Source organism: Ruditapes philippinarum, unplaced genomic scaffold (assembly GCF_026571515.1).
Source record: "Ruditapes philippinarum isolate M1 unplaced genomic scaffold, ASM2657151v2 ctg8857_1_1_1_1, whole genome shotgun sequence".
NCBI classification, from domain to species: Eukaryota; Metazoa; Mollusca; class Bivalvia; order Venerida; family Veneridae; genus Ruditapes; species Ruditapes philippinarum.
Window position 1 is genome coordinate 29,060 of NW_026853239.1, and position 27,655 is coordinate 56,714.

Here is a 27,655-nt window from a genome sequence, read left to right on the forward strand (position 1 = left end):
CCCATATAAACGTCAGAGTTGCTACGAACAACTTTTTTCCTATTAAATTCCAAACTCAAAATTTAGGAAACTCGACACTCGTTTAAACAATGACTTCTAAATTCCTGAGATATGCACTCATTGTGTCTGACAGACAGGATGGTCCCGTATGAAACTTGAAACGGAACTTGTCGTAAAACTTGAGGAAAAAACCCGCATTTTGCATTGCGTGCTCTTTTAAATAAAATGACACAGGTGTTTACAGATAATTCTAACTTGAAACTTTATAGGCGTATTATCATTTACAATCTGAAATCTGTTAACTACCTGCAAAACTATACTTTAAGGAAAATATCAATTAAAACGCTGATTAAGTCATTGTATGATTGAAGTCTGTAAAAAAGTTCAGTTTTATCTCAAACTGGGTAATAAATAATAAAGTAAGTGGTTTATTATTGACATTTTCATGTATTGAAATTTTAAATATTAATTGAGTTTGTTATGTTTTACGTTACGGTAGATAGGTTTATGTATCTTTTATGTTAAAATTATCTTCCTGCTCGTTTTTAAAAGTGGCGACCGCGTGGGTTCAAACCCTGTCAGGGTCAAGCCGTTGTTTCCTTGAGCATGAAACTTTACATTTATTGTACTGGTTGGTTCCAGGAACGGATTCGAGAGTGTTTCAATAAGCTTAAAGCTTCCAACACAATCGAACTAAAATAAATTTGTATAAACTAAAAGTAAGATAAATATTTAATAATGAGATGAAACAATAACTTTTTCTACCCCTCACTATTTTTGTAATGTTAATTTCCCATTGGCGAATGGGAGTTACATGTATTCTTACTCTTAATTCAAGTGTACCATGTGATTAAAGACTTTTAAAGTAAGGATACTTCTTTAAACTTTATACAGTAAAAGTCTGAAACATAAAATACTATAGAAACAGAGTCTCAATGAAGTATTTGTTCTGGGTAATGAAAAAGAACAACAACAAAAAAAAGCATAGGTTTTCGAGTAACAGCAAAAATATCATCCCTCATAAAAAACTGTTAGCCGGGCTCAGAATATAGATCTCTATTTCATTTATAGTTTTTCAAGTAACTTTTCATTTTCCTTAATGTTTTGCACAATTGCATCTTAAAGTTATATAATATTAAATACAATTGAATGTATTTGATATGTAAAGTTATTCAAAAGTATGTATATTATTATTGTATTCTATTTGAGACTCTGAATTCCTTGTCCTGCATTTAATAATTTTGGTTCATTTTAGACGCGCAATGACAAAACCAATATAATGCGTATGCGACCAGCATTTATCCAGACCAGCCTGTTCATCCGCGCAGTCTGATCAGGATCCATGCTGTTCCCTATCAGTTTCCCTAATTGTTAAAGGGGTTTGTAAGCGAACAGCATGGATCCTGTTCAGACTGCGCGGATGCACAGGCTGGTCTGGAGTCATGCTGGTCGCAAACGCATTGGTTTTGTCATGGCGCGACTCATTTTCTACCATTGCTATGTATTATCCACCATAAGTTCAACATAAAAGAGACAGAAACTTATCTCCATTAGCGTAAAATACATGATTGTCTACATTGGATTAAATATGTAAAACACATACAAATGAATACCACTCATTTAATTTTTATTTTTATTTGTTTATGGTATATTTCTATCAATCTATAATTCATAATTTAAGGTCAAAAGACATCCAGTGTTCACTAAAAGAGATAAAAACTGTAAGTGCAACCAATGGAGAAACGAATTGACGACTTACCAGGACCTGATGAAGTACACAATAAATGTGCTTGGTATTATATATGTCGTTGTTTTATTTTATTTACATTGAATATAGAAATAAATACAGATTATAACTGTACTTTAACTTTATACTTCTGTAATTGACGTATATTTGGTTAAAATATTTGGTTGATTTAAAGACTGTTTACTCGCTATTGACTGAAAGAAATATTTGATTGTTTTAAAGGTGGTTTAAATGATATTGATGTACGAAATATATTTGATTCAGGAAAATAAATAAAAATGATGTACTGAAAGAATCAACGATTAAAGGGACTCCACTGAGGATTTTTTTGACGTTAAAGGACCGAAAATATTTTTTTCAAGATTTTTGTATAACTAGATGTATGTCTAGACCAATAATAACTCATGTACAAAATTTCACATCACTTGCTCACTCTGTTTCCCAGAAATAATCAATTTTATTGTGCAAATTGGTCCAAAAATGAAAACCGTTTTGCTTTTTCATTGGCCAAACATCGCATAAAAATCGATTATCAATTTATATATCATCTATTGCTTGATTTCAAATTGAAGTGTACCATTTGATTTAAGAAAGAATTTCAAAATTTTTTATTTTAGGCTATTGGACCTCAGTGGAGTCCCTTTAATGTGTTACATATAAAGACAGATCAAATACTGAGTTAATGAAAATACAAAAACCAGAACAAAAACATAATAACATTGTATCACGGACGCAATATGTAAAGTACTATCAAAATGTATATCTGTGATTTAGCGAAATGTCCAGATGAAAACATTAAAAATAATAAAATAAAATGCAATGACATTTACATTTATTTTACGTATGTTCTTTTTACAGCAATCATAACAATACTAAATTGCAGAAAGGTAAGAATTTATAAAAATTAAGAAGGACCAATTACTCCGTAATAATCTTTGAAACACTTTGTAGCAAAAATGAAATAATAGATGTATAAAAACTTTATCATATATTAATAAAAAGATGTTTAGAACTGTTGTAAGTTTAAAAGATAAACAATTAAAGTATATATTAGATTCTAAACTTGTTGAACGCAAATGTTTTATGAGAACTAATTTTTTTGCAGTCCGACTGGTTTTTGGTTGGATCTTTTGATGAATATGTCAACTATTTACGGCCGTTTTTTCTTTTATCATTTTATACAGACATTTTAGCGCTGACGTCACAATACAGTAAGTTAGAGAGTAAGTTCAGCGAGGAAAAACAAGCTCGGTTACAGTTAAAGGAAAGACTTGACGCCCTTGAAGCTCTAGTGCGAAGAACAGGAGACAATTCTGGTCTTGGTAGTAACAATAAACAAGGTTTTGTTGAAGATCCCGATAAAAGAGATTCCGGTAATGTAAAATAAGTTTACATTTACTATAAAAACAAAACAAAAATTATGAACCGAGTGGTTAACGCGTCGGACTAGTAATCTAGGGATTGCTGACCGCGCAGTTTCATACTCCGACAGGGGCTAGCTGTTGTTTCTTTGAGCATGAAACTTTGCATTCATTGCTTGGTACTGGTTAGTTCCAGGAACGGATTCGAGAGTGTTCCAATAAGGTTATACACAATCGAACTAAAACAATTTTGTATAAACTTTAAACAAATCATATGCGATCAGTTTAAAGGCCCATGATGCTTTGGAAATGCTTATTTTTCTGTTTGCAAATGAAATATTTAAGTGAATTATTTTTTTGTATGGAAGTCAAAATACTATTTTGTTATCTTTACGACACATCACTCTATGTTCAGTGCTACTTTTTCAGTTGCTGAATATCTAACATGGTCTTAAATCTTAATCAATTACTAAAACATTATCAAACACATGTTTTGCATTTCTAAAGTACTTAAAAAATTGATTTCTGAGGCATTATGTGCCATTAAACATTATTATTTGATATCGATTGTGACAAAAGCATGAACCATTATCATAACTGAGAATCGTGTTAAAATATCACCAAAGAACTGATCAGTAGTTTTATGGAATGAGAAAAAATAGCTTTGACCAGTGTGGGCTCTAACCTACGATCAACCGTTCGAGCCTACGAACCAAAGATAGGGACGCATTCACCCCATTTTTCTTTAAACGTATATTTTCACGGATATTTTTATATTTTAATTACTAGTAATATTTTAATGTTAACCATGCCTATTATATTATCACTGGCTTTTCTTTTACACAATACATATATCCTTGTAGCTGATGGGTTGCCTTTAAAGATCCTGTAACTCATTTTTTATGGTTTTATATCATAAATATAATGCTTAAATGAAGATTTATCAATATTGTAAGTTCCAAAAAAAACATTATTTGTAAAGATATTTCCGAATTTACATGTCATGTTAATATAGGGAGGTAAATGGAAATTTATTTTTATAAAGTCTAAATCATTTTTTTTTCAATAAGAAATGAATTCAAATATGTTGATGATTACATATTATGTGTACAAATATTTGCTGTTCATATTTTACATATTCTTCGATGTTTAAAAATTGTTTAAGAAGCATGATTATATTCATACAGTAACAACCTTAATTACAACATACAGGATCTTTAAGAGCAGAGGCATCAGAACTGCAGCTACCGTTTAACCCTGCGTGATAGTAAGAGTGTACTAAATTGGTTTAAATTACTGGAGTCTATGCATCTTTTAGCTCCAGTAAGTGAGATGGCCTCGGTCACTGTGTTGTTGTTTTAAGTTTGTAACACCCAAGGTTAGCCGCAATCATCTGTCCTGCTGTTCCGGTGCCATATGACCTATATTGTGTTGGTGCACCGTAAATATAATACAATATTGAATATGTCAGTAAATGAGACGATTAAAATCTATGGTAATATGTTAATTTACAAACGATCATTTTCTTTTACCAACAAATCGTATTCGTTACCAGTGTCAAACGCAGGAATAAAGAGTAACACCGAAAGGGAGACACAAGACTCCGCTATCTCAATGGGTGACGTTTTTCGGGAGATAGATAATACTAAATATACCAAGGACTCCGCAAGTAATAATGATAAAGCACGGTAAATTTCATATCATATCATACCATATCATATCCATATCATATAATATCCAAATTATATCATATCATATCATACCAGATCATATCATATCATACAAGATCATCATATCATATCATATTATATCATACCAGATCATGTCATATCATATCCATATCCAGATCATGTCATATCATATCCATGTCATGTCATATCCATATCCATAGCCATGTCATGTCATATCATATCCATATCATATCATATTAAACCATATCATGTCATATCATACCAGATCATGTCATATCATATCATATCCATATCATATCATGTCATATCATTTAATATCCATATCATATCAAATCATATCATGTTATATCATAACATGTGATATCCTATAATATCATGTCAATCATATCCATATCATGTCATATCATATATCATGTCCATATCATATTATACGATATCATGCTCATATCCATAGCATGTCATTTCATTTTAAATCATATCCATATCATGTCATATCTTTTCATATCATATCATGTCATATCATATATCATGTCCACATCAGGGGGCGTCCGTGGCCGAGTGGTTAAGGTCGTTGACTTCAAACCACTTGCCCCTCGCCGCTGTGGGTTCGAATCCCGACAGGGACTTTGGCTTCTTTCATGTGAGGAAGCTATCCAGCTAGCTTACGGAACGTCGGTGGTTCTACTCAGGTGCCCGTTCCTGCCTGAAATAATGCACGGAAAAGCACCTGAGGTCTTCCTCCACCAGTAAAGCTGGAACGTCGCGATATGACCTATACTGTGTCGATGTGACGTAAAACCAAAAACAAACAAACAAAAATGTCCACATCATGTCATTTCATATCATATCATACCATATTATGTCCACATCATGTCATATGATATCATATTACATCATGTCAAATCATATCCAAATCATGTCATATCATACAATATCATAATACATCATATCATAGCATGTCATATCATATCTTTTAAATATCATGTCTTTTCATTTCATATCATGTCATATCTTATCATAAAATGCAAAATTAATTTTGAATTACTTGTAATTCATGTTCTCTACATTCGACATTCTGTAAGTTATTATGAATATTTTTTTAATTTTTATAATGAATGTAATATTCGGTTTTAAATCTTTAATTCTTAAATAAATCTTTTTTTGCAGGAAATAATGATAATAAAAATGATGCACAGATTAACATTTCTTTACCGTTTTAGAACATGCCTTAATGTGATTACTTTATGTACCCATGTTATAACAACCCTTTACGTAACTATATCAATTTATGAATCGGAAATAAAAATAATGTAACTGAAAATTTCAGCACAAACTCAAAAAGGAAAGTAAACTTTCTAAATGACGAAGGTAAGTTTCATACGAGTTGTCAGTACGGAAGACCAGTGGGGTCATTTCAATCCTCGATTTCGTGAACTAATTGAATTCGTGTTTTCAAGAATTCTCGATTTCAGTTTCATGACTTCACGATTTCAACTTCACGAATTCACGATTCTAACTTCATGAATTCACGATTTCAAGTTCACGAATTATGCATCGCGAATTCACGTTTTGAACTTTAATATTTCAACTTCACGAATTCAAGCTTTCAACTTCACACTTTCAACTCCATGAATTCATGTTTTGAACTTCACGATTTCAACTACACGAATTCAAGATTTAATCTTCACGAAGTTGAAAGCCTGAATTCATGATGTTGAAGTTCTGAATTCGTGAAGATGAACCCAAGAGTTCAAGAATTTTAAAATGTCACTATCGGCCTTTCGTTTGTCAAATTTCAAGTACATGTCTTTTGTTAATCCTTTGTCAACGATTGTTTAATGTTTAAAATCGAAAGAAATAGTTGCAAATCTGCTTAGACAATTTATAAACGAGTTACGTTTAAATGGAGAGGAAGCTATGACGTCATACATCATCGATTCATTATCCCGCAAATTCACATTTGTGCGAGATTGTCCGAGAATATGTTTGACACAAGAAAATTTACCGATATGTACACCGCCATGTTATCTAAAATTTGTTATGGTAATAAAAAGAAATAACAAAAATGTAATAAAACAAGCAAAAAAGATGTAAATTATTCTCAGTAATGGATGAAAATGTAAACACATTGGTTACGTAAAACAAAATTGTGGTAATTGATCAACTCCAAGGGTCAATGATATTCGCGTTAGGGATTATGGGTCAGGATTTGAAAATTTTCTATCATTAGAGCTTCTTATCCCTCTGTAACATAAGTCTCTGGATTTTTTATAATTCTAAAAACTGAAGCTTTCTAAATTTTCAGTAGATATTGTCAAACAAGATGTGAAAAGAGTTTACGACGGAGATAGACATTGGAGATATATGGCAAAATCAGAACAACGACGAAGTATGTATAGTTACAGTACACGCTTTATGTAACGCGTAATATGATTGGTTATTAGATTCAAATTTGTTATAGTATAATTTATTGTATTAAAGTTTGGAGATCTTTCTATTGAAAATGTGTCCGAGTTAAATCGCATACAAGTACATGCACAATGCCTTAACTGGAGTCAGGGTCTTTCAAATATTTGAAAGACCCTGTTGGAGTACAGGTATTAATTAGGTACCCATACTTCAGTTACCGCGCTGTCTGTCGGGTATAAAATAGAACATGCTAGTTGATTGGCCAAATCCCTCCAGAGGCGTGCTCGTCGCGGATAAGGCACACGGCAGGTCAAGGTCAAGTCATCTCAAGTAAATACAAGTGATTATTGGTTAACCAGTTGTAACTAACTATAGAGGGTGTTGTTACCAAGGGTCGTTTTTTGTTATCGTTTGTCGGAAAACTGATGCCTGGGCAGTATTGTCGACTCGTTACGAAGAACAGGTTCCAGGAAGAGTCGGCATGAAAAGACGTCCCCGATGAGACTTCAACGGTGGACCGGCAAGGAAGCTATAATCTCGGGCATATGGTTAGTCCGGCGCCGAGTATAAACAAAACTAAATACACGATGGGCTACAATTGTTCTTGGGTTTACTTATTGTGGCGACAGGAAAAGGGATCACGATAGAAAAGTCATATTCAGATGCTCGTCCATTGTTTCTATTTTTGCCTATGATACCAAAGAGAAAGAACACTAAAACACTCGGCAATCTGAATTATACTAAGGGGCTATGCATATTTAGTATATATGTATCATTTTTTTATTCATTTTTTTGTGGGAAATAAAGGAAATTGAATTAAAGGCATATTCCAAATATCATAACATGTTTCAAATGAAAAATACTGCAGTTGACATGGTTTTGAGAGTTAGGAGGGTTGTAGAGTGGGTGAGGGGCCGTGGGTAGTGACCAATCAACGCGCCGAACACCTATACAATCATGTGACAGGATCCTCCCAGTCATTATCCTATTAAAGGGACATCACTGGAATGAAAAAAAAAACATCTTTTTTAAAATTTGTTTACCATTTTTGTAGGTCTAGACCAATAACTTGTGTGCAATTTTCAGATAATTCCCTCGCCCCATTGTTTTAGAATAGTCATTTTTTATTTTCAAAATTATTTCCAACGCTTTTCAATCAAATCAGGCTAAGAATCACACACAAAGTTGATGAACAGTTTAATTCTGAGTATATTACTGTGCTGCGTTCCCTATTACAGATCAAGTTAAGATGGTCATTTCTTAAAAAAAAACTGCCAGTTTTTTGTGTGACCATCTATATTGTGTAGAGTTTTTTTCGTGTGAAGACAAAACATGTTTATTTTATATTTACATCAATATTTTCTAATACAATCTATCAAATTTGAGCAAAGTATATCTTTTAGATGTTGAAACATGGTAATTTCTTTTAATCTACAGATCATGAGTTGTACAAGAACCTCGAAGATATTCATGTAGTCATTTGTATTGACATATCAGAAAGTATGGCGGAGTGTAACGGTTGGGTAAAAGCACACACATTCTTGACCAATTATCTCACAGGTATACGAACACTTGAAAAAAATAGTTCCTACTTTTATGGATAAAATTAGTAAGATAATAATAATAAGATATTTTTTTCTGAAAGAGTTTCTGGAAAGTGGGCATTTTTATACGTACTCTTGAAAAAATAGTTCCTACTTTCATGAATGAAATTAATAAGATAATTATTAAGATATTAATAAGATAATTATTTTTCTGAAAGAGTTTCTTGAAAGTAGGCCTTTTTAGAGTTAGTTATACTGTCATTCGAAGCTAAGTGCTGCCCTAACAAGTGATTAACAAGTTATGTATTTATACTGAACAGAAAATTAGGTAATCTGAGTTTACAAAAAGTTATGTATTCAGTATAAAAAGGAAATTTAGTATTCAAACTGAACAAAATGTTAAATTATATGTAGTTGTGTATTTAGAGTGAACATAAAGCTGGCAGAGTGAACAACAAATTAGGTATTCAGATTAAATACAAAGTTAAGTGCATGTATTTAAATTTAATATAAAATTAGGTATTCAGAGTGGACATAAAGTTAGGTATTCTGAGAACAACAGAAATTTGGTTTTAAGTTTAATATAAATATTCATTATATACTTATAAATGTAATATTGAGAAATACTTATGAAATAAAATGAGTATTTTCTTTTTCCGTATTTTCAATGTAAAAAAATAGTTTTCACTGCAGTGAAACATATCTTCTGTATTTTCACTTGTGTCTTGTCGCATTTATTTCTTTTAAATTCTGCCAGTACACAAAATTTAAGGGACATTCTTTCCAATCGTACTGTCAAAAAAGAGAAATATGTATATAATAAACAGAAAATGATTTTTCTTCATCTTGTGGCATGAAAATTATCGTATTTCACTCGTGGCTACCGCCACTCATGAAATATTTATTTTCATACCACTCGATGAAAATAAATCATGTATTGATAGAAAAAAACTTGAATATCCTGTATTCATTTAGTGGTTGCTCGCTATCCTTTTTTTAAATATGAAGCAACCATACCTATCTGCTAGAATATCTAACATTTCCTTTGTGTTTATTTTCCTTGCAGGTTTGGAGAACATGTCCAATTTTCATGACTTTACCCCGGAACATATTTCAGTAGTAATATTTGGACACGAAACGAAAGTTCTCGTGGAATATACAGATCGTTACGAGGAAATTAGAAAGAAAATAGGTTTGTTTGTTTGTTTGATTCATTTTACGCCTTTTCCCAACAGTATTTCAGTCATATAGACGGGTAGTTTCCTAACCATCGTTCCTGGAGAGTTACACCAGTCCTAGACTGCCTTCCTCCGTGCCAAACTACCAAAGCATCTCCCGGGGATCGAACCCATGCCAGAGAGGTAACTGGATTAGAAGTCATCGACTCTAACCCCTCGATCACGGAGGCGGTTTAAGAGTGAGTAGATGGCAGACTAAAATATTTTTGGGTAGAGGTATTCCTTTAGGGCGATAGGACAATACAATATGCAGCTTTGTCTTTACTGAGCTGTTCATTTAAAATAAAGGAATGGGATGTAACTCATTATGACTGGAGCAGTACTATAGACGCTTGCAGAAATAATGTTAAAACGGGACCAAAACCATGTGTTAACATAGTCACGCGCTCTTGTTATAGCCCAGTTTTACCTATGCGCAATACATACAGGGCCCAGTAAACAAACAAACAAAAAATGACGATTTGGTCTTGTTTGCCAAAGAGTCATGCGCTTTTGTTATATTGAAATTATTGATTCGAGGGCATCAATCGCATAAGTAACGGCGAGCAGCATTCAAGTAACTATGCCGGAAATACGGCGTATAGACATCGCCGCTAATCCTGGTTGTCGCCCTTTCTAAGAAACGGACCGTTGTCAATGAAAACAAACCCTCCGAGTAACTTACAAAACAAGATACAACAAAATGAATATGAGAAAATGTTGTTTTATTGATTTTTATATTGATAAATGCTCTTTATATTTATTTGAGAGAATAATGTTTAGTGCCTGATTTTTTTTTCAAAACTTGTGTGCTTGAAAGAAAAACCGATTCTGATGTCATTGATCTTTTTTCTACCATCAATCAGAAATAATTCTAGGAATGTCTGACGGTCATGTTTTGTCTTGTGTAGAGTAATTTAATGTGTATTTTTTCTTAAGTTAATAAATCTCCAATGTTAAGCTTTGTTAAATCAATTAAAATTGGCCCCGGAAAAATAAAACGCATACGTAAAACATGTAGAATTGGATAAATACCGTCCAAGCACAAGGATTTAATGTATGTGTTTTGTATTAAATCGACATCATGAATCTGTTTTAAAATTTTATGCTATAATAGCGTCAACGCACGTTTATTTCGTGTTATAAAGTCTGCAGAGTCCCTCGGAACTGTTGGAGCCCTCGCCCTACCGGGTATTCCTTTAGGGCAACGATAAATATGCATCTTTGTCTTTACTGAGCCTGTTCATTTAAAATAAAAGAATGAGATGTAACTCATTATAGGACTGGAGCAGTACTATATACGCTTGCAGAAATCATGATAAAAAATAGACAAATAGCGTGCTTTTCCCCCGTCGATTCTTACATTTTTCATCCACTATCATGCATAAATCGGTTAGACCTATTAACTTTCAATTCGCTGGGTAAAAAGGCAACATTTTACCATTTAATCATTCAAGCCCCTTGTCCGGTATATACCGTTTAGTCTCACTCAAAGGAATGTGTTATAACTCTTACGTCGCCTTGCTTAAAGTTTATGGCCAAATTCATAAGATTTAAAATTCTTTCAAAAATAAACTGGTGAACTTAAAATGGAAAACTATGCATAAATGATAATCTGCTTTTTGATCTTTTTTTTCCTCTCGGCCGAATTGAGTGAAAACCGTTGCAACGCTTTTCGTTTGGGGTCAATTTGTACAATAAAATTGATTATACCGGGGAAGCGGAGTAAACAAAATGATCTGAAATTTTGCACATGAGTTATTGGTCTAGACTTTCATACAGAAATACAAAAGTCTTGAAAAAAATGTTTTTGATACCTTCATGTCAGCAGTGAAGTCCCTTTAAGCTTAAGCAGCATTTAATCCTCAACTCTAAAAGTACTGGAATCGATTATCCCAAAGGGCTAAAAAATGATACGGCACTGAGACGGAAGAACAAGTTGACCCACAACTGTTGTGTCTGGTTAACCATAGGTAGTAAGTTGTAAAACATGTTCTGTCGGGGTGTTTAAGGATGACATGTTAATATAAAATAATCAGAGCAAAAAGCACAAACAGGCTATGAATATCGATATTTTATTTCATCCATTAAATAAAGTAATACACTGACAACTTCTAAATATAAGTCGCTTCTTAGTATTATAAATAATTTCTTTTTGGAGAGTTTATCTAATCATCATTATTTTGTTCAATCCATTAATTTTTTTCCAGATGAATTAAAGTTGGGAGGACCTTCACAGATGTTTGGCGGAGTCTTATTTGCTGACGCCATGGCATTTTGTACCAGGTGTGAGTATGTGTATATACCTTGTATTTCATGTTGATATTTTTAATCAGAGAAACATAAAACCTTTTTGAAGTGCGCTCTGTCCATGATTATTAAATAATTTTAGTTTTAAAGGAATGTGATTTCCGTTAAATCAGACTTCAAAAGAAACCTAATAAAAATAAAAATGAAGTTCTTACGTACTAAACATATCACGTAAATGTTTGTTTTCTGCCTAAGAACTGGAAAAAAGGGAACAAATTAAACGCTAAAAAATTGCACAAAACGGTAAGATATATAGTTCCCAATTTCTACAATATATACTGGCCTTGCCAAAAGTAGCAGCTATTTTGGGGGTCAATATTCTATGCAATTTAGGTCAGGCTGTCGCATTGTAATATAGCCAGCGATTGGCTAAAAAAAATGTGCAAGAACACCCGTAGCAAAAAATTTCAATGAATAGATGAGTAGGGGGAAGGGGGAATAATCCTCTTTGAAGTCATTTTGGTTGGCTACCCCAGTGTAACCGGATCATTTTATGTGTTTGCTAGAAAAATCACCTCTTTACAGCATGAAAACTGAATTTTAAGGTAAGATAAGGGACCAATTCTTATAATAAGGTCTATGGGGAATCAATGTGAGTGTCTGACTTATAATAAGAATTGACACAATATAAAGACAATCAATATTAACAACTAATCTAGATGACTTGACAAATTATCTTATACATAAGAAACAAATATTATCATAGCACCAATGTGTTAAAGATTTGTTTATCAGTTTTCGTGAAGATGATATAGTTATGAGTGTTTTCAATAGTATCTTATGCAAATGATATAATTGGAATGACCGCCAAAATGGTGGCCAGGGGTGGTAATAATTGCTATGTAAAAATTGTAGCAGACGACTCGTTCTGTCATTTATTTATATATATATATTTGTATATATTACAGCTCACGTCGTTCAATGTCCAAACCAAGCTATCATACTTACTAAGATAATAGTTATCACAGACGGTAGAGCCACTGAAGCAGACTTAATTTCTGGACCCGATGTACACGATTCTAGCAAAATTGACGAGGTGAGAAAAAACTCCCTAATATTGCTTACCATGCAAGTGCCTCAATTTTATTTTGTTCAAGATTTATATATTATACGTAATTGGCCATTTAATATTCAAAACACAAAACCACTTATTGACAGATTTTGAAAACTGGATATTGTTTAGTCTGATAGTCATTAAAATCAGTTAGTACATGTACAAGAGCATGTGTACGAGTACGAGTGCTCATACATGTTTCAACCACTATATTATATACTTATTAATGAAATTAAAAAAAAATATATAGTTTCACTGTAAACATTTATTTTTCACTGCAGTGAAAAATATCTTCACTGGTACCTTGCCTTACTACTTTCTTCTAAATACAGTCAATACACACAATTACAAAAGAGAGCATTTTTAATCATAAGCACATAGAAAGAGTCGTGGTATGGAAATTTTCATATTTTAATCGTGGCTACCACCACTCATGAAATTTCATTTTTCATTCCACTTGATATAATTATCAGTTTTCAATCAGAAGAAGAAAAAAACATAAGAAAACTGTAGTCATATGGAAATACATTTTAGATAAACAAGTTTTTAGATTTTGAAACATGTGATCTCTAACAAAATGACCAAAATGTCCAGAAAATAAAACAATTTTTACCGACAAACAAAGAAGCACCAATAGAAAGTTGTTAATTGCTGACGTAAACCATAAATAAAATTCGACAAATAAACAAAGGTTATATAGGTAAACTTCATTCAACCTTATAATTAAGCTATTTGATATCAAAATAATCAAAATCCTGTATTTATAAGAAAAAAACTGAATATCCTCAAAATCAATCAATCAATCAATCAACTATTGAGTCAGCGAGTGACACTATAATCATTTAAACATGCAGGAACCTGAAACTAATTAGTTTTTCCAGGAAAATTTATAAGAACAAATAATATACAAGCAAATAGCATAAATATGTGAAGTCAGAAATAAATAAAAGATATGATTTTTACAGACGAAGGCAAAGATTTTACAAGAGATGGAAGGTTTTAGAAGGTCACAGAGAGACGTGTTCTTTGTTCCCGTTGGAAATTTAGATCTGGTACAATATGTTTTATCTTTCACAAATTTGTATAGGGATGTGTATAATTTGAAAGATTATGTAAATTATATCTGAACTTTGTTCTAAAAATCAAGCAATAATAGTTTCTATCATAAGAGAGATCATATTGTTGTACAAAATTAGAAAAGAGCATATTTTCTCAGGGTTTTACAAAAAATTGTGCCGTCCGTTGATAGTCTTAAAAAAGGCTGCGGTGTTTTGTTGTTTTAGTTTTAAAATTTATGCCATGAAGTGATACAACATATCTAATTGTTTCGCCTGTTTGTTACCATCGATATTTGTGCATTATTTTGATTATTTTTTATTTATTGTATTTTTTTCATATTGGCTGTTTTAGGATTTCATAAATACAATGGCAGCTTGTTGTGACGGCATGCTTCTGGATCATACGTATGGGACACGGTTCTCAAGAAGACAGTTTTTGACAGTTAGTATTTCTTCCCTATCTCACTTGGTTGCGTATAAATACTGCTCACGTGATCTCAAAAAATAGTTCACGTGACCTTAAAAATAGTTCGTCCTTAGAACGCGTATGAATCATCTACTTTTGTCAATCCAGCATCATATGACGAGGACAATAAAAAATATCTACTTTACATCATTATAATTCAGTAATAAAATATTTTGCTTGTAAGAGTGAAAATAGTAGAAAAAAAACTAAACCAAGTTGTGAAAGTAACTCCATTGAGGTACAAAGGTCTAAATTCATAAAATTTGAATTTCCAACAAAGATCAGCTGTGGCACTTAAAGCAGAAATATATGTAGAGTGTAATTAAGGGATATCCTTAGAAATTTATTGAAATCGTATTTTTGAGCTATTCTCATCCAGATTTGAGTGAACAGCGTTGGAATGCTTTTTAACTTTGGTCATTTTTCAGAATTAAAATAATTATTCCCTTTAATTAACATACAAATAGAGATTCCGCTGTTAGTCAGATTTCATAGTTTTTTGGCCAAAGGCCATCTAAATTCAGCTTGTTTGACTTCCTGTAAAACTTATAGGGTAGAACTGAATGTAAGAAGAATTTGATTGGTCATTTAAAATTACAAATTTAAATCTGGGAATCCCATTGGTCATCCAAAGTTAAAATGTAAGGGATAGTTCTTACCATTTTAAAATAAGTGTTAAGGATAGTTTTAAAATAAAATGTATATGATGGTTTTTGCGCATTAGAAAATGTAAAGGATAGTTCTAAAACAAAACGTACAAGAGTATGCAAATTAGCCAGTTTTAATCCGGCTGAGTACTTTTTTAAAGACATTTCCTGTTTATAAGACCTTCTTCTGAATTTCAGAAGCAGCTGGCCGATCCATCTGGCATGATGACGGACGAGTTTACACATGGTTCAGACCACAAGCTTTCTAAGGAAGACATGGTAATGTCAGTGTATTCAATTCTTTCTTGCATACCAGACAGGATTATCTACCGTTTACACCGGTGCTATAAAAACCTGTCTTACACCCGCCGTGTAAGACAAGTCACGTGCATTCAATGACGTCACTCCCGCTCGCCTTTAATAAATGAATTGCGTTATTTTGCCTCTGAACCGGCATCAGGTGTAAAATATTTACAGTCTAATATATTTCGATTTTGAACTTGCTGATTGGGAAACGCCGCTACAACTACATTTCAAACACAAATTTATCAACTTAACACTTCCTGGAAACTTTAATCAAATCTACATGGTAAAGCATTCTTAGAATTTCGATATTTGATGAAGTGTTTACAAAAGATATGAAAATAGAAAACACTTTACCTTTGCTGACAGCTGATTCTAGCGACATGCACTGTGTGTATACGATTTAACTCTGACACATGTTCAACAGAAATGCCCCCAAACTATGATACAATAATAATGTTTACACAACTTTGCAGGAGGATATGAGGAGTATACAGGAAAGATTCAAACGTCACATAGAAGAACGTGCTGAAATTGTTGACGGCAGAAACATGTACGAGGAGAAAACTAGCACTACATTACCGGAAATCGGTTGCCGCGTTCGACGTGGTCCCGATTGGCAATACAATAACCAAGATGGCAATGGTCCTGGGACAGTGATAGGCCACGACGATGATGGTAAATCTATATCATTATTGTTTGCTTAACGTGACATAAGTTTTGTTAAAAAAATATTGTATCTGATTGTCTCAAGGTTGATAATTTTAGTTCGACTATTCGGGGGAATAGGGAGATCTATTGTACTCACCCAGTCGTCGGTGTCTAACTTGGGTAAAGTTTTTGCGTGCAAGTTGGTACCTCAAAAGATTATAAAAGGAATGGGTTGAAACTTCACATACCTATTTAGCAGCATAATAAAAGGTCACTATCCAAGACCCATAAGTCCATCATGTGCTTTGACAGAACTTTGGCCCCTTTTTGGACTAAACGCATTCTTCATTATCCAGGCTCTTGTGTATAACTATCAAGCAGAAAAGTCGAACATGCTGTCCCATGGACAGCTCTTGCTATTGATTAAGTAATATTGTTAGGTCTTGTATTTAATTTCACGTTTAAACTGATATTATTATACGTTTATACTATTATATGTTTAAAGCTTTTTAAGGCACTGCTTAACATGCAGTAATATATCGTAAATGTAGCAAAATGTAAAGAAAGAAGTACTTTGTCTTAGACACAAAATGCTTATTCACTATAATTATCCCAATTGCCAACAAAGCAAAAGAAACAATTATATTTCATCTATATGCCACATGAGTATTTTTGGAAACTGTTACAAGATATAAAATATAAAATGGTTTTGAGAGAAGTAAAAATGATAGCATTTCTGAGGCATAATTGGCCTTTAAAATCCTCTGATAAATAACATATATTTCTTACAAATTATAAGCAATTAAAATTTCTGAAAAATATTGGTTCAAATAACGTTTTTAATACATACCCGTGCCGATTTTGCAACTCTGTAAAAATGGTATTGCACGGCCGTGCATATATTTTGACGTGACGTCATTTTCGTCATATAAACATAGCGTTATGACGCGCTAAATGTTAACGTTATACTTTAGGCGCGTCAATGAAAAATGTTTCTTTAACACTTCAAACCGTCTTTATTTTGGATATGTGTAAATAGAATTTTAAATTCGTGTTAGTTCATTACTAAATTTATTGAACTCGTTAAAAAAACCAATATTATGCTCGCAAGAGGCTCGCATAATATAATTTTATTCAACTGGTTCAATAAATTCGGTATTACACTCATTCAATATCCTCTATATAATAAAACAAATTATTTTTTCACAAAGATTACCATGTATGGTGTGAATGGGATAATAATGGGTATAAAAATATATACAATTACGGTCCAAGGGCGTACAGCGTACTTGTTGTTGACGAGCCGAGGATCCTAAAACCAGGGGAAGTAATCGCTGTTGGATGTCAAGTTGTTCCAGGTTTGTAGCGAAATCTTCATTTTGGTTTATAGTTATTGATGAAGTAATATTTTTGAAAATAGAATAAAAATAAACAATGACAAAAAAAATCAACAATAAAAAAACAACATACATTTTTTATATTGTCATTATATTGTGTCGCCTGCCATATAAATTGGGATTCCCGATTAAAGAAATTTAGCCGAGTTATGGCCCTTGAATAATGAAAAAACAACAACATTTCGGCCTGTAAATAATAGTTGTGCCTTCTGCTACACATGTTATCACTGGTCGCTCTTGATGTTTTGTTTTAAATAATATGAGCCGCGTCACGACAAAACCAACATAATGGGTTTCCGCGCAGTCTGATCAGGATCCATGCTGTTCGCTATCAGTTTCTCTACTTGCTATAGACTTTGTAATGCGGCGTTCACACAGTGCCGATTATGGCTCCCGTTTGAGATCAGACAGCGCTACGACACGAAAAGCGGATTACTATCCTCAATGGTCTGGAATGTCCTATCATTGTCTGAACGCAGTCGTATATGTTCGTAACAGAGTCCAACGGATCGGGAATGGTCCGAAGAGGTCGGCCAAGCACTCCCGACAGTTAGATGCGTCCCGTAACATTCGGGAAACTCAGCCGATTTTGTCTAGTCGGATTACAATCGTGACTATGTCGTGACAGATTCTGCTGTATCGGATCAAAATCGTAACAATGTCCTGTGTTGTCTGGTCAGTGTCCTGTGGAACGGGCATGATCTGGAGAAATTTTGCATTGCCGTTTCTTGCCGATTGAGTCCAGATTGCGTCCAGATCTTGCCGAATGCGAACCGTCTTTGCCGAATCCGTTCCGGAACAGTTCTGTAATTAATACGAAATTCGGCAATAATACCCACGTCAGAGTCACGACAATTACAGAACACGATACGACTGAGTCCAGACAAAGGCGTGTGCAATGCGGTACAGCAGACTGTAATAAGATTGCGTTCCGGCAGTGTCCCGATCATCCCGAATATGGCGACAGTTGTAGGATTCCAGATGCATGGATTTCCAGATTCGGCTGAGCTGCTCACGTATGGAGTATAACGTGTGTGTGTGTCATTCATTGACAGTACTTTGATCGGTCCACCATGAATGCTGCTCGTAGACGGAGACTTCTGCAGCAAGTTGCTCTCATGGAAATGGAAGAAGAAGAAGACCTTCTGTTTGGCAATTATTATTTGAACTGAAGGGCTATGAGACCCGGTAGAAATAGAAGATACTGGGTCAAGCCCTGGATATACAGAAGGGAACAGCTCGGCCAGTATGACACATTGATGAGGGAGCTGAGAGAAGAAGATCCAGAAGCTTTCATCAACTACATGAGGCTGCCCATGGAACTATACGATGAAGTCCTGGCTCGGATCACACCCCGCATCACCAAATCAGATACCTGGTGGAGGCAAGCCCTTGATCCAGGACTGAAGTTTGCCTGTACCATGCGGCATCTGGCATCCAGCGACAGTTACAGCAGCATAAAGGGGGACTTCAGGGTTCCCAGTAACACCATGTCAATGTTTGTCCCTGAGGTCTGCCGAGCCTTCATTGATGAGTACGCTGCATCTACCTGTCCCACTACCCAAGCAGAGTGGAAGGAAATCGCAAATGAATTTCTCCGCAGATGGAACTTCCCACATGTGTGCGGTGCATTAGACGGAAGCACGTTGCGTGCAAGTGCCCACCAAATACCGGATCTACCTAACATAACTACGAGGGCTTCTTCTCCATAGTCCTGATGGCCCTCGTAGATGCGGACTATAAATTTATTTGGCTTGATGTTGGGCCAGATGGAGCAGCTTCAGACGCACAAATATACAACGAGTGTAAGCTGAAAGAAGTCCTTCAGAACAAGACCATTGGCTTTCCTGATCCTGAGCCACTTCCTAGAGATGATAGAAATATGCTATACTTCTTTGTTGCTGACAATGCCTTTCAACTGAGAACTGACATGATGAAGCCTTTCTCTTTCCGTAACATGACAGTAGAAAAAAGGATCTTTAACTACAGGCTGTCAAGAGCACGCAGAATTGTGGAAAATGCGTTTGGCATCTTGGCTCAGAGATTTCAAATACTGTTGTCAACCATGCAACACACTCCTGACAATGTAAGAATCATCGTACAGGCTTGTGTCTGTCTCCACAACTTAATGAGAATACGCTACCCAAGCATGAACATCAACCAGGTTGATCGTGAAGATGTCAAGGACGCAAGGATCGTACCCGGAGAATGGAGATTGGGGCCGAAACATGCTTGACGTTGTCAATGTTCAGGGTGCTAACCGTGCAACAATACAGGACAAGACGCAGAGACAATAACTAAAACATTATCTTAACTCTGCCGCTGGATCAGTACCTTGGCAGATGAGGATGATCAACCCTCGCCGTAAATGAAGACCATATAATTATTGACAGAATACTATGCTATTATGTGTCACATCTTGTATGTACCATTGGCTTTTAAATAAAACAGCGGAGTTTAACTTGTGACATTACTTATTTGGTAGCAAAATAAAATATTGTTTAATGTTTATTGAAATTTATTTTATTTATGAATGGGTAAACTCCTAGTTTGGACTACTTTTTAATTAAAGGCAACTTGTTTGGCAAAAATTTAAAGTTAAAACACAATATATTTTTACCGTGAACACGTGAAACGGTTTTCTAACGGATGTCTTCCGTCAGAGTCGGTTCATTGTCTGGTCACTGTCTGATCTCTGTCGGATCGCATTCGGGAGAATCGGGACGCTGTCGGGACAGATTCGGTCGTTTTTTACCATGACAAAGATACAAATCGGATCAGAATCGGATTGAGAACGGGATAATCGGGACGAATTCTGCTGGAAACGGCTGGATCGGGACGCCTCCTGAACAATATCTGATTGTTGTCGTGATTAAATAAATGTTTTTACAAATTTTAATAAAAGTTTGAATTTCCAGCCACGAATCACAGGATCTTGATCAGACTTTTGACACATTTTAATCGGGAATGGTCCTATCAAAGACGGCAGTAAAAATCCTGAATGTGTGACTTAGGCTTAAGCGAACAGAGTGGATCCTGATCAGATTGCGTGGATGAGCAGGTTGGTCTGGATCCATGCTGGTCGCAAACCCATTATGTTGGTTTTGTCGTGACGCGGCACAATTATTATGTTGAGACGTCAATGAAATTATCTGCAAAATTTCATTATTTTCAGGTAAAGATTGGAAAAATTCTGAGGGCAATGTAGATAATGGTGTTGTTATCAAATTAGACAAACGAGCAAACTCTGTGTTGGTAGGTTAAACGGATTTCTTTTTTCTTCTGCTTACGAAATTGAACTAGGAAAATTGTTTGTTTGTCTATTCATGTAAATCCTGTTCATCCTGTTTTTAATATGTTTAAAGGAACTCCACTGAGGTTAAAAGAAAAAATAAGAAAAGAAATAAAAACAACTACCAAAGGATCGAAACATAAAAAAAATAATTTTCTACATAAGTCTTAAACTTAAAACCGAAAGATATGCAAGAGATAATTAAGAAATGTACTCCGAAATAGATTGTGAAATCGAAAACAACAACAAGAAAAACCACCACCAACAACAAAACTAACAAAAATTACGACAAATTCGCCCAAGAAAATAACAAATCATGGCGGAAAACAGTCAAGGGGATGTAACTCTGCAAATACTTAAACAAGTATATAATCCGATAAGATGCCGTACAGATACCGTAACAATGATCTCTGTCATACGTTGAGAACATCATACCATTATGATATCGAAGAGCATCTCTAGCAGTTCCACTGTATCCACTCACCTCAAGTTTGTAATTGTCTTCTTCTGGATATATCTTAAACTTACTGTACTTAGCATATGCACTGTTTCCCTCAAAATCTTCAATCTCTATTCGAAGTTCGTGTTCTCCATCCGATGTCAGTAGACTCAAATGATCATTACCGAGCCAGAACTCATCATTGAGATCACCGAAACCGTTTTTATACTCATTCCAGTTTCGATAAAAATCTGTTTCTCCGTTCAGTCTTCTTTGAAATACTATCCAGCCTCCACCGTCTGTAGTTTGGTCACAGTAAACTACAGAACCTTGTCGTAATTTCTTTATTCCATTTCCTGCATTACCCATAGCTGTTAACAAACGACAGGAGGTAGGATAGAATAGATACTCCATTTTCGAATATAAATTAGTTATTAGAGTTTCAATGTTTTCAATTTGTTTGGTGTTTTGCTTAACCTTTTCAGCCATATTTTGTAACACTTTCCGGTCATTTTCAGACGTTATAATAGCGTCTTCTGACACATGTTTGACCGTTTCAAAGCTGCTTAATAATTGATCAGTATTATTTACAGCGACTTTGCAATAGTTTTTAACATCTTTGTTGAGGGATATCAGATTGTTTTCAATCTTTGGAATTTCCCGTCGAAATCTTACAGACTCAGATTTTTCCTCGGTGAAGGCTGTTCTAAGTCTCGTAAAATCCTCTTCCAATGTGTCAACTGTTTCAAAATTAATCTCATCAGCTTTGGTCGCCGCTGAAGGAACGGGCTGTTGTTTTCCAATGGTTTCATTTAACAATTTATCGATGCCATTCAGTCGCATTGTTATTTCAGCAATATCTTCGTCTCTGATTGTAAATTCGAAGTTAAGTCTAGTTTCTAAATGTTTGACAATTGACCTTAATCGATCAAGTTCTCTTGTTGAACTTGTCAAACAAATGACAGATACCATGAGAAGAAAAACTTTTACTTTACCAAATTACTGCATATTCCTATTTGTTTTCAATTGTTCTTAAAGCTAGAACACACGATTCGTCTTGATATGATCTATGATTATTTTCTAAACAACTTGAAACAATCCCAGTTCTTTATTAATAAAAATAAATTTTAAGTTGATACCGTTTGTTCAATATTCATTAGAATAATGGTGATAAATGTTATCGTCATACATTCTTTATATTCCTAAATCTAAAGAGCCTTATTGTTCTTTTGTGCGTGTTTCTTTTTCAATTATATTAAGTGGGCACTTTATTGCTCTTAGTTTCAAATTGGGTGTTTGCTTTTTTCTTGCCTCTCAAAAAGAAAGAATACTCTTTATTCGAACAAGTAGGAGCCAATTACATTATATGTCTTACGTTTTAAGTAGATGTACTTATTGGATGTGGTACAATCATATAACTTACGCTTATCTAATAATAACTAAATTACACAGAGTAAAATGTTATGAAAATGTGCAGTCATTATAGCCAAATCTAAAAAAAACTTTTTTTTTGTTTTTACATAATGTCGCTTATTTTCAATGTAAATTTTTACCTTTGCCTACCACTTTACAATACATTGTATATATAAATGGTCCAAGAAACAGTAAATTTGCACATTTTTTTCATAAACAATTTAAAACAAATTTTGTTAAATAACTCCAGAAGACTGTGAGTAATTTCTCAGGAAACGTATATTTTAATCAAAGCACAGAAGGCGCTGAATTTGTTTGGGTCTCAGAATGTCAGAAAGGTGAAGGTTGTGAGATTATAAACCAATTTGTTTGTAAAGTGTCACCAAATTCTGTTTCCAGTGTTATAACTATAGTAAATTGACTATAAGACTAATTACAACACTGGTATTCAATTCAAGGTTTATTTGGCTTAGTCAAAAAAAAAAATAAAAAACAAAAAAACATGAGTTGGCTGAACTGGGATTTGAACTCCGGACCTCTCGCTTCTAATGCGAGAGTGTAAACCCCTCGACCACGGGGTGTTATAAGACAACAATCTGAAGAATACCATATTATTTTTAATTAGAGTTTGTAACCCTTATAAATTTCCATATATTTTGTTCATGTTTAACACTGAAGTAAATAATCATGGAGCTGAATATAAGCATGTTTATCTATAAGAATAAGACAATATTAGAAATCTTCGACTATTTTTTTCGTTACGAAAATTAATGCGCCTGTCATTTGACTATCTTTACACAGTGATCTCCCCTTAATTTTTCGGTGTTAATGTACATATGAAAGGAAGTAACCGCTTCGAGGAGTTTGGACTACTTTCGGCATTTGCAAATAATAACATCAGGGTCTGAAATTCCGCTACCATTATTTGTTTGGTCTGACGACCCAAACAAATAAAAACAACTATGTGGAGTCCCCTTTAAAGGTCAAAGAAAGGAGTACATAATGTATAGTTGATGACACTCAGTATAATGTTAAGGTTAAAATATCATAAAAATTGTTTATCTAAATATTTTCATTACAGGTTCGATGGAATGATGGTAGAAGAGGAAATTATTCTTACGGGGCTGATGGGAAACAGGAAGTTCGTCTGAAAACAAATGCTCTAAGGAGGAAAGTTACTTTCAATCAGTCATTGAATTTCAAGAGCGCAGTTCCTGTAAAAATAAGTTATCACATCGACTCTACATTAAGTCCCTTTCTAAACAATGAATATATATGTCTTATATAGGAAATAAATACAGAAAGGGAACTTTTATCACTTGAGGTTGTTTATCAAAGGCAGTAAAACCATATATGAGATTCTTATGGTGGCCTTTTCATGCCATGTCGTATTTTCGCTCCGCGTAGCAACAGGAGAAAACATAAAAATATTTCGCCTGACGCCCAGCGGACCAAAAAATACAATTAGCACAAATCAGCCACCACAAATTAGGTTTAACAGTTGTGAGTTTGTCTATCAGATTTCGGTATTGCACTGGACAATGCACAAAAATCTCATACTATCATGTGGCAGCACATGTCAGATCCTTTTTAGATCAAATACTGGTATCCTGGTCAAAGTCAGTTGTATACAAATATACATTTAAATGTGAACTTATTTCAACGAATAAAAGTCATTCTAAAACTTTCTTAATAAATAGATTGCAATGATCTGCACTGATTTTCTTTTTAAAAGTGATGAATTGTTTTGTTTAGATTGAAAGATTGATAAATCCATTAAAGATATTAATTGTGATAATGATTTATTTTGTCTGATTAATCAATCATTATACAACATCAATCAGTTGTTTCCTAACTTAATATGATTCATAACAAAATTATGATTTAGTATGAAATTCATACATTGCAGAAGTGACAACGAACAAAGACCTCCGAGGAAACTTCCCTCGTCCGAGGAATGGGAGATGCCTCGAGCTATGACCATCGAGGAGTTTGAAACCAAACAAAACAAGAACAAAAATAAAAATAAGAACAAGAACAAAAACATTTAAATGTGACAATCGCTGTTGAATAACGAAACATAACCACATTTTTAGGTTGGAACATAATTTTGATTTGTTATTTTAACATTTACGTTCGTGCGCTGTAACACCGCACTTTAGGGTTCAACGCACTTTGGGGTCCGACCCCAGAGTGCGTTACGTACTTTGGGGTCCGACCCCAGAGTGCGTTACGCACTTTGGGGTTCAATTTTGACCCCAAAGTGCGTTAAACAGGTACATGTGCATTTTTTAACATCAGACAAACGACCGCACTTTGGGGTCATAAAAAATGAAGTTTCATTATGATTTAAATAATATATTGTAGTCATAACCAATAGTAAACAAAAATCAAGGTATTAAATAGACCCAAACATGTGCCCTGAATTATATTAGAATCAGTAGGGATTTAAATGATCTTGATCAGTAAGTGAAGAGCTTCCATCAAATAAAGAATTTGTATTAATTTATAAACTCAACATATATTTTTTCTCCAATTTTCCATTTATTTTTAAGGAATGTACACTTTTCATTAACTCCATTGTTTTTAGCTAATTGCACCATTTTCCCGTTTTTTTTTAATTACACATTTTATAGAAATATGATTTTAGATTTATATGGTTTTAGCATAGACAAAGGTATAAATTCTGGGAAATCTTAAAAAGACATCTCAGTAAAAAATGTGCCTGATAATATGTTGAAAGGGCCATTTATTTAGCTTGTCTAAATGTGACATATAAGAAACTTCACTAGGTGTAGATGCGGCCTTAAGTAGTAGTCCGTACAGGCAGTACTCAAAAATATCATAAACTATTTAAGTAGCCACACATTAAGAGCGTAACTTCATAATAATGTAAAGTTCTCACTGGAGGGTCTAGAAGGGATGGTGGGGTGTCGACCCCCCCCCCCCCCCCCCTTCCCTCAAGATTACAAAAATAACGTTTTAAAGGCCCATTGTGCTTTTATTTGTTTTTCTTAAAAGCTTTTTTTTCAGGTACAAAGCATTACATTTTTATTATACCATTATTTTAACATGATATAATTCATGTTTGCCCTTTCTAAAGAAGTATGTTAGATTTCCCATTAAAAAAACCTCTGGCGAACGGTTGTTACAGATCGAGCTTACAAAAAAATATAAGTTTGTTGTTAAGCTTAATAATGTATTTGTAAAATCACTATTTATAGTCCGATCGATAAACTTGATATTTCATCAGAACATTGTAATAGAGTTTATTTATAGTTCTTTGGAAATAATATTAACTGCATTTTATTTCATCCACATCTTATTTAAAATGACTCAATATGGCACCAAAAGTTATGAAGGAAATGACTGACAGAACGGGAAGTATTTCGCAGCATCTTTTAATTTTAGGAATACATCCAAAATTTATGTACTAGAGTACTTTGTTACATGAACACACATTTTAGATATTTCAAGTGGTAAAATTAATGAAACTTTTATCACTATGAAGTATCAAACAAAGTATCGACCGCCGTCTTGAACTCCACCTAAAATATTTCATTGTCGCAGATCGAAAATAAGTCAGTACTCAGTATTGAAGCAGAACTCAGATGACACCTTCAGACCTCCGGAACCCAAAGTGCGTTGATATGTAGCATATTAACGCACTTTTGGGTTATTTTCTCAATTTTGACCCCAAAGTGCGTTGGACCCCAAAAGTGCGATGCGAAGTGTAACGAAACTATTGCCATGAAATTATTTACATCCCCAAGTAGTCTTTAAGACATTTTCTAAAATAATTGACAATACATAGACAATATTTTTGGGCAGTAACAACTGGTTTTAATTCAATTGACATAGGTGTCATATTTATATATTTCCCGATGAAAAAAGAAAACAACAACAATAAAAAGTATTTCAAAGAAACAAAGTCATCTATTGAAGTTATACAGATAAAACACCAATACCAACACAATCGATTTTTTTTTGCAATGATTTGTTTTGTCTTTCGATGTCCTAATAAAATTTTCTGACGACTCAGGTTGTTTTTAAAATCACTTTTACAGTCAGGAGTCATATTTTATGGTGAACTTTAGCTTGAATTATCTTTACTTCGCGTTTATGTTTGTGGCTTTTTTTTAATGAACATTTTCGCTTGTTCTTAAATTCGTGGTGTCCTTTAATGCAGAAGTAAAAACGCAAAAAAAGTAATGTAAATAATCGTTAGTAGATGGAATAAAATGCTGTTGGATCTTAAGTTCGTTGATTGACCTATCCACCCCCTTAAAAAAGCAAATAAAAACGTGCATCGCGAATTATAATCGTTTTGCAATATCAAAGATTTGAATTAAATTTTCAAATAGTGATTTTTCAGAGTTATACTTATTTACATGTAAATTTGTCATTGATTTGTTTATTTATTTGTAATAATACATGTATCTATTAATTTGTCAATGCTTTATTTATCAATAATTGCATTTGAAAATCGATGTGCATGTTTAATCTAATGAAATAAAACACACTAAAAATACAATGTTTCTTGTTATTCAAAATGTCATAAATGCATAATATTGCATCAAAGCCATGTTTATATACGCATTTTACAATTCGGTCTGCTTGAATAAAATATTTATACCGCACCCCGTTAATCTATTG

At 33.7% G+C, this 27,655-nt stretch overlaps 2 protein-coding genes across 4 annotated transcripts; one reads left to right on the top strand and one right to left on the bottom strand.

The window, feature by feature from the left end:
- The first annotated feature begins 266 nt into the window (after nucleotides 1-266).
- On the top strand, nucleotides 267-27,296 carry LOC132736211 (uncharacterized). 3 transcript variants are annotated; one of them, XM_060723308.1, is made up of 19 exons: nucleotides 267-419; nucleotides 1,682-1,793; nucleotides 2,606-2,634; nucleotides 2,932-3,120; nucleotides 4,664-4,796; nucleotides 6,127-6,167; nucleotides 7,105-7,188; nucleotides 8,646-8,768; nucleotides 9,819-9,944; nucleotides 12,180-12,257; nucleotides 13,188-13,315; nucleotides 14,299-14,385; nucleotides 14,744-14,833; nucleotides 15,703-15,783; nucleotides 16,284-16,485; nucleotides 17,670-17,816; nucleotides 21,031-21,110; nucleotides 24,081-24,167; nucleotides 24,907-27,296. In XM_060723308.1, the coding sequence occupies exons 2-19, from the start codon at nucleotides 1,735-1,737 to the stop codon at nucleotides 25,048-25,050; spliced, it is 1,908 nt and encodes a 635-aa protein (XP_060579291.1). In that variant the 5' UTR covers nucleotides 267-419; nucleotides 1,682-1,734; the 3' UTR covers nucleotides 25,051-27,296. The 3 variants fall into 3 exon arrangements, with proteins under 3 accessions (XP_060579291.1, XP_060579292.1, XP_060579293.1); XM_060723309.1 differs by having other exon boundaries at nucleotides 7,108-7,188; XM_060723310.1 differs by lacking the exons at nucleotides 4,664-4,796; nucleotides 6,127-6,167.
- On the bottom strand, nucleotides 21,140-22,752 carry LOC132736212 (fibrinogen C domain-containing protein 1-like). The gene has a single exon (XM_060723311.1). The coding sequence runs from the start codon at nucleotides 22,556-22,558 to the stop codon at nucleotides 21,431-21,433; it is 1,128 nt and encodes a 375-aa protein (XP_060579294.1). The 5' UTR covers nucleotides 22,559-22,752; the 3' UTR covers nucleotides 21,140-21,430.
- Nucleotides 27,297-27,655: the final 359 nt, after the last annotated feature.

Bases quoted from the DNA above. Each gene is read 5' to 3' on its own strand.
- LOC132736211 (XM_060723308.1), top strand. From the start codon at position 1,735: ATGGAGAAACGAATTGACGACTTACCAGGACCTGATGAAGTACACAAT. The intron at 7,189-8,645 runs GTATGTATAGTT...TTTAATCTACAG, and splicing joins AAAATCAGAACAACGACGAA to ATCATGAGTTGTACAAGAAC. The intron at 14,386-14,743 runs GTACAATATGTT...TGGCTGTTTTAG, and splicing joins CCGTTGGAAATTTAGATCTG to GATTTCATAAATACAATGGC.
- LOC132736212 (XM_060723311.1), bottom strand. From the start codon at position 22,558: ATGGTATCTGTCATTTGTTTGACAAGTTCAACAAGAGAACTTGATCGA.